The sequence below is a fragment of the Protopterus annectens genome, chromosome 5.part0 (genome assembly GCF_019279795.1).
Source record: "Protopterus annectens isolate FY-2018-M chromosome 5.part0, PAN1.0, whole genome shotgun sequence".
Lineage (NCBI taxonomy): Eukaryota > Metazoa > Chordata > Ceratodontiformes > Protopteridae > Protopterus > Protopterus annectens.
Window position 1 is genome coordinate 1,135,026,203 of NC_056735.1, and position 7,500 is coordinate 1,135,033,702.

General features: G+C 41.3%; 1 protein-coding gene across 1 annotated transcript in view; it reads left to right on the forward strand.

Annotated features, from left to right (window-relative positions):
- The window catches only part of LOC122801555 (E3 SUMO-protein ligase RanBP2-like), a 2,328,503-nt gene that overhangs the window by 617,719 nt on the left and 1,703,284 nt on the right, over positions 1 to 7,500 (forward strand). Inside the window, exons 2-3 of the mRNA XM_044070992.1 lie at positions 1,421 to 1,508; positions 1,620 to 1,829. Of these exons, the coding sequence (XP_043926927.1) occupies positions 1,421 to 1,508; positions 1,620 to 1,829 (298 nt within the window). The remainder of the gene's footprint in view (positions 1 to 1,420; positions 1,509 to 1,619; positions 1,830 to 7,500) is intronic.

Here is a 7,500-nt window from a genome sequence, read left to right on the forward strand (position 1 = left end):
TCTGTTTTGTTGCTTTGGAGCAGTGTTTCTTCTTTTTGCTGTTACTTTTCACTGTTGGTGACTAATTCATTTAAGAAAACTTCACCTTATTAAATATCAATAGTTGCTTAGAAGGATATTTAGGAGTCTTTGTTGCTGTGTTTTTATTAGTATATGATTGGATTATCAGGTAATAATAACCCTTTAAAGCTATTTTGATGCCCTTCCTAAATAGTGTGCTTTTATCATGCTTTAGATATTTTGGTTGGCAGTGCTTTGAACAGTTTTTATACCTCTGCTAGACTTGCCAGCCTGTTCCTTGGAGCTTTTGTGTAGATATTATTGATGGATGTTTAACTAGGAACATAGTTTGATTCTGAATAACCTTTGAAAATTGTGGATGAATCCCTGAATGGACAAGACTTGGAGGAGGGACTACTATTGTAATTACAAGAAAGCAAACCATGCTTAGTAAGGTAATCTGAGAAGCAGCATTTATCTAAGCACTGATAAAAGTTGCTTCCTCTGTGTTTAAAGGAAATTAAATCAGACATGTCTTTCAGCTGCAAGGGAAGCCTGTTATGTTGTAGATTTCTCATGGTATGTATGATTGTACAACTCTTTGGTGATTCTTTGAAGACCTAGCAAGGATTTCTTGGGTGTGATATGTAGTGAATATCAACAATGAAGATTCTTAAAATTAGCATTGGCTAGTTAAGTGGAGGATTTGCTATTGTAGTTGTTCCTGCTTGGAATTAGAGAGGCAGTCTAGAGTTGATTTAAGGTGCAGTGTGGTACACAAGTAGTACACATTTTATGCTTTACCTGTTATATTAAGTTGTATTTTGGTGATGTCTTCTGGGTGTTAACTTGTCCTTTTTTTAAGCTTTTTAAAAGTTATGTGGTTATTGAAGATGAACAACAATTGCAAAATTGATGTCCTTATTCACTCAAGTCTCAACATTTTTGCATGTCACTAAAAAGTCACTGCTGCAGACATGAAAGGTAAGCACTGCATGTGTAGATAGTGAAGAACATTTTAACAGTGAAAATTGTCGTCCAATCCTTCCTTGTGTACAAGGTTTCATTTACTGTCTTGAAAGTGTTAATAGTCATTGCAAATTTGCTACTTTTACTGTAGTCTTGATAAATATTTTTCTGCACAGTATAAAGGTATGAACTACAGCAAATCAAAGTATAATTTAAAAAACAAATATTTAAGACAGTTTTCTGGCTAAACTTCACTGCATATTACACCCAAGGAAACCCTTATTAGGTCTTCAAAAGTATCACCAAAGGGTTGTACAATCCTACATTCCATGACAAATCTGCAACAGAACAGGTTTCTCTTGCAGCAAATACACACATCTAAAAGTTAGTTCACTGAAAAGTATGCTGGATTTTTTCCATTGGTCCTAATATTTTACTTTAAAATTGCTAGGTTCCAAACTTGAAAACAAAGTCCATCAAAGATGAATCAAGTCAGCGGCTGCTAGAGATGTTGGCATGTAATCGAAGAAGCCAGTCAGGTAGAGAATCTTTGTACATATTCTTTTGTTTAGAATTCTGTTGTGTAATAAAATAAGCTTCAGCATTGTGATAGACTAGAGCCTAAACAATGCACTATTTTGTTGTTGTAGGGCATATGCTGCTTAACTTGAGTCATGGGAAGCCTAAGTTCCTTGATGAAGTTGTAGAGACATTTGGCAACATCAGTGGTCAGAAGGCTTTAACAGAAACTTTGTATGGCATGCAGGTGGCATCAGAGGATTGTTTTCTTGGTTCTGATGACATTAAAAATATTAGCACGGAGATGCCTGATCTGGAAGAACTGGCTCATTGTGACGATGGTATGGAAAGTATTTTTCTATGTAGAAAAATAGTATCAAGTTTTTTCTATCCATGTTTTTTTAATTCTGCATCAGCAGGCTTATAATATCAGGCAAAGTTATTGAGTGGTCTGTATCCAGGGGAAATTGGTTTTAAATATTCCATTGAAAACAGGGGATCAAGTTTACAATGGATACTAAAATTGTTTGAGTTTCACCCATCTCTAGGAAGATTTCCCAGTGCAGCAATTATGTGCAACTAAAGCCAGTAACTGTGGTCATTTTTCCTTTAAAAATGAACTTATGTATGTGACAAACAGCATACTAGAGCACAATATTCATAGTGTGATCTTTCTTTAAATAAGTGTAGTATAACATTGGGGTGCCTGCTTGTAACTGTATGCATGATGGTGATTTTTACATAGTATTTTCTGGTAGTCATTTTTACATCTGTCTTAAAATGTATTATCCATATAAGCATCCAGGTCATGATAATTCTCTGCTGACGTGGATTGTTATCAGTAGCAAAAGGAAAAATAGTTACCATTCCCAAAGTGCACTGCTACCCATTTTAAGGTTAAACTTGGTTTCTGACCATACATAGTACATCTAAAAAGATGCTGAAGATTGTCATTTCAGTTTGCCACCAGCCCAGATATTTTGTTTTCATTTTATTGCCTCAATTAGGATTCAGGAATGGAAATGAAAAAAAAGAGTCTGGATAGAACACTGGGAAATTATTGTATAAAAATTAGTAGGTAATGGATTTCTTATTTTTGTAACACTGGGCAATTTTCTTTCCAGTTTTGACCCGTACTTTGTGATTCAATATTAGTAAAGTTTCCAAGATCTTAATATGTAGGGACTTGTCAGTTGCCTTAATGAAGTCTATGTAAGCCATATCGGCTACATGTAGGACATCAGCAGTTAAACCATAGAAGGATTGATCTGATATCCATTTTCATTCAGTCCTTGACTGATGGATTCAGATCTGAGATGTCTGATCCAACTTGGCTGCTGTAAAAGCTCATGGCAATTTGAAACTCTATAGCTTCTCCCTTACCCATAATGCAACATCCCCATTATCTCAGATTATTTGCCACCTTTAGGTGAAAGACGTGGTGATTTCACTCGAGTTTTGGGCTAGATAAGTACTTGTTTTTTTTTTCTGTTTGTATAGCAATATTCTTTAATCCTTTGTTTTTCATGTGCTTGTACTAGTGTAGTCTTGATACTAATGTTAACATCTATTTCTCCCTTTTTTCTTTCCCTTCACTTTTCTACCTTTGTAGGTAGTCCCTTTTTCCCCTCTAGTATTCCTATTTAAAAAAAAAAAACGAAAAATCTTTGTCTATATTCCCTGTAAATGTTGTCTTCATAATTTGTGTGCTTATAGTTGTAGCAGTTTATTTTTGCCTTCCAGTGAACAATGGCAGAAAAAGAATCTCCTAGTTGTTTCCTTGGACCTTTCCACCTGCAAGAGAGCTGTGCAATAGGTCATAAGTTCAACCCCCGAGTGTTAGTGGAATGCAAAAACAAATTGATTTTTAAAGAGCTTTTACCTTCTTTTGGAGATACCATAGCTAGAGAAACGTCTAAAAAGTTGCCACACTCTCTACTTTGTGCTCCTCTTCTGATATTCATAGACCTTAGAGAAAACTTTAAAATGACCTTCTTCAATCCTGTAGTTTCCTCTGATCTGTCCAAGAAGAAAATTACACTCTGACCCGACCCCTTTGGATCAGGGAAAGTCTGTCAGACCAGACTCTTTTTCCAGATCCAAAGTCTAAGGATTTGTTGGGTCATTAGATGTCAGATCCACCAAGACCTACAGGATGTACTTCCCAGGGCAAGGTACTCCCCCATCTGTGGACCTGGGCGCATCAAGAGTAATTACTCCCTTCCTTTATAGGCCAGATTCTCCTTACAAGCAGTCCTCTTGCATCACTGGGAAAGATGCGGAGAGGGTAGTGACAGATCTCAGTACAGAGCCATCTGGTTTTTCCTTTGACTGCGACCCATTTGGGTCAGGAAGCCTATACATCCATGACACACCATCTCTAACTCCCTCTGGTTTTGGAGATGAAGCCCTTGGATCCGAGTTGTCCAGGCCTGTGTTTGGATCTGAAGATCATTGTATCCTCTGGTCCGAAGCTCGCACTGAGCTCCTTGGTGCTATCAGATCTGCAGCTGATCCAACCCTGTTTAGATCTGAGGTGTTTCAGTAGACTGAGGGCTTTGGAGCTGTCTCTAAACCTTGTAGCTTCAAGAAGGATTAATTTGGCACCAGTTTCTGCCTGGGGGCAACTTTCCTCTGATCAGGGGGAGGACCAAGGATCAGAAAAGCCCTCCTTTCAGATCCAGGTTCCTATTCCTCACCTGAAAGGTTAGCCTTTAGGACTTTAGGATTTTGAAGAGAGCCCTGTCAGCTACCATGACCCAGATGGGTCTTATCCCCTTGGGTCCTTTAGCTACATCTCTCCCATCTCTGTGTCAAGTCTCAGCTAACCCTCCCACAGGGACAGCTGGTACCAAAACCCCAGGGTACCCAGATGGATATTTCCACCTCCCCAGATTCTCACTGAGCAAGTCCCTTTGAAGAGGACATGCAAGAGGAAGCATCTGTCACCAAAGACACCGATTTTGAGGAGGGTGAAGGTTCCCCACAGTTATGCTTTTGATGTCTAGTTTGGAAACTTCCTTGAAGTCCTGAAACAGAGGTGGCTGGAAGCCCGGCTGCCGTTTGTTGTAGGAAATTGTGCTCCTGGAGGCGTTTGATACAGGCCCATCTAATTGGGTGTTTCCACCTGCCAAAGAGCTCCTCAAATTCACCTCGCTGTTAGCATGGAAGGAGCCTGACGCAATTGAGCCCCTTCCTGAAAAAAGTTCCTCTGTTCATCCTCCTGACAAGGAGTTACGGTCTATGGACAGGTTTGGGAAGTGTCTACACTTCAGGGACCTTTGCTTTGAAGTCTCTGAACTATTTGGCACATTTCGCCAGACTACAGAGGGATCTGATTAAGGAACTCTTGACAGCCTGGCAGGAACCATGTCTGAGGAGGTGAAGGATTCAATCACCTTACAGCTGGCAACCTTGCAATCCATATCGAACTTGTTTATGAGGCTTATTTCCAGTGTGGCAGAAGGAACCACAAGGGCAGTGAGTTCAGGTGTAGCCATTAGGAGATGAGGCTGGATGCATTTCTGCAACTACGCTGAGCCTTTTAAGGCTGTTAGTCAGTGCTCCTTTTGATGGCACCACTTTTTTGCCCCAAAGTGAGAGATACCTAGTCCATGTGCGAGAAGGATGGGAAGAGTCTTTCTGCAGTGGGTGTGCATCCCCTCCAAGATCCTTTTCGAGGAATCATTGAGGTGGTGGAATGATGTAGTTTCAAGAAATAAAGGATCTTTCCAGGACATACGTGGAGGATCTTCCCCCAGAGGCAGAGGGGGAAATTGAAATGGTAGATGCTGCCCTCGCAGCAGAGGAGGCCTGCAACATCAAGGGTCCAGGGAACAATTGTTTAGCAAACTCTTCCAGCGCTGCTGAACAGAGGACCAGTTGCCCCCTTCTAGAGGCAGTTGGGGGTTTTTGTCCCTGGACCAGAGAGCCTGGCTAGAGAGAAAATATATTTGGGCGCAGAGGATTGTATCAAGAGGATATACAATTCTGTTTTACCTTCCTTCTCTAGATTCCAGGAAAATCCGCGATGCTCCACCCACTCACAGGAATCAAGCAGCCATTCAAATACAAAAGCTGCTAAGCAAGAGTTACCCAAGAGGTCTCCCGAGACCATTAGCGATCTGGAACTTACTCGAGATTCTATTTAGTAGCAACGAAAATGGGGAACTGGAGACAAATTCTGAATCTCTGCAGCCTGAACAGATAAGTTCGAAAGACAAAGTTCTTTGATGGTCATGGGTCAGTCCATTCTTCCGTTTTTGGTAAAAGACAACTGGATGTGTTCATTAGATCTCTAGCATGCGTACTGTCATATAAAAATAAACAAGCAATCCAGGAGATTCTTGCACTTTCAGCTAGGAACCAGTCATCAGCTCAGAGCACTGCCTTTAGGTCTCACCACAGCCCCCAGAATGTTAACCAGATGTATGGTACTGGTAACAGCTCACTTGAGACTTCAGGGATTATTTCCTTAAATAGATGACTAGCTCATTACTGCTCTGGCTAGGCATCAAGTCATGGCAAGAGAAGGAATAACCATAAGTTTCGAGAAGTTAAGTCTAGAGCCAACTCAAATTCTAGAATTCATAGGCGTGCTACTTGACACCAGATCAACAATAGCCTCCCTTCCCCTTTCCAGAGTTGAAACTTTAAGGTCACAAGTCAACAAGGTACTTTGCAGTACCATGATTTCTGCTTGACTGGTTTAGCAAGCACTACAATCTATGGCGGTGGCAGTAACCCTTGTTTTGCTAGCCAGTTTTCAGATGAGGATTCTTCAGTGGATGTTGGCATCTCAGTGATCAATATTTCCAACTACCCTTGTCCGCTCCAATACAAATAACTAACTCTTGAAAGAAAAATCTGATCTTGTGGCTACAGGGCAGTCCTTTTATCCCCTGGTAGTCCAAGGCCATCATGACCACTGAGGCTTCCCAGTTAGGGTGGTGGGTAATTACCTGGAAAAGACAGTCCACGGCATTTAATCCCTTGAAGAGGCCATTTTGCATATCAGCATACTGGAGTTGTGAGCAATGCTTTTAGTGTTGCAAGCCTTCAGGTTGCTCTCCCTTTAGGTATGATTGTAATACAGACAAACAGTTTGTCTGTGGTTTGGTACATCAGCAATCAAGGAGGAACTATATCGTACCCCGTATGTTGAGTAGCACTGAGGATATGGTAGTGGGCAATATCTTCCAACCGCTTTCTCTACAATGCACATTCCAGCGAAGTCTAGCATGCTAGTAGACAAGCTGAGCAGGTACATTCTGCGTTACCTAATGAGTGGTCCCCCAACCAGAAAGTTGCGGCACTAATTCTCCACAAGTGGGGCCAGCTTTGCTCCTTCTCCTTTGCAACTCCCCTAAACAAGTGCAGCAGCTATTTCACCCTTATCCTCCCCCCACAGGACGAGGCACCGAGGGATGCTGTTGTCCATGATTGCCCTCCCTGGATTACTTTATGTATATCCCCCAATTTGCCTAATTCCAAAGTTCCTTTAGAGAGCTACCAGGTTGACGACCATAGTCATTCTCATTCCCCCCTTTTGGCCTTGACAGCTTCGGTTTCCCTTCCCATTCACCAACCCTGGATTCTGGACCCAGCTCCAGATCTCCTGTATAATTTGACTAGCATGACGTATCCAGACCTCAAGCTGACAGCTTGTTTTCTACACTTCCAGTAATAGCTATACAGTCGATGCTCTCTTAACCTGTTCGCCACATCTAGCTACTTTCCCTAAAGCCATCCACTAGGAAATTTTATGCTAGTAAGTGGAAAAGATTTGTACACTGGGCTCTTCAAGAGCATGCAGACACTTTGTCTGCCCCAGTTAGACATGTGTTAGAGTTCTTGGCACTACTATTCAGTCATGGGGCCAGTTCTTCACATTCGAAGTCCATTTGGCAGCAATTTCTAATTTCCACATTTGTTTTGATGGCTGTTCACTGTGTTTGACTCTAACTCTAGCATGGTGGTGCATTGTGCAGTCTGTTCAACTTGTTCAAGTTT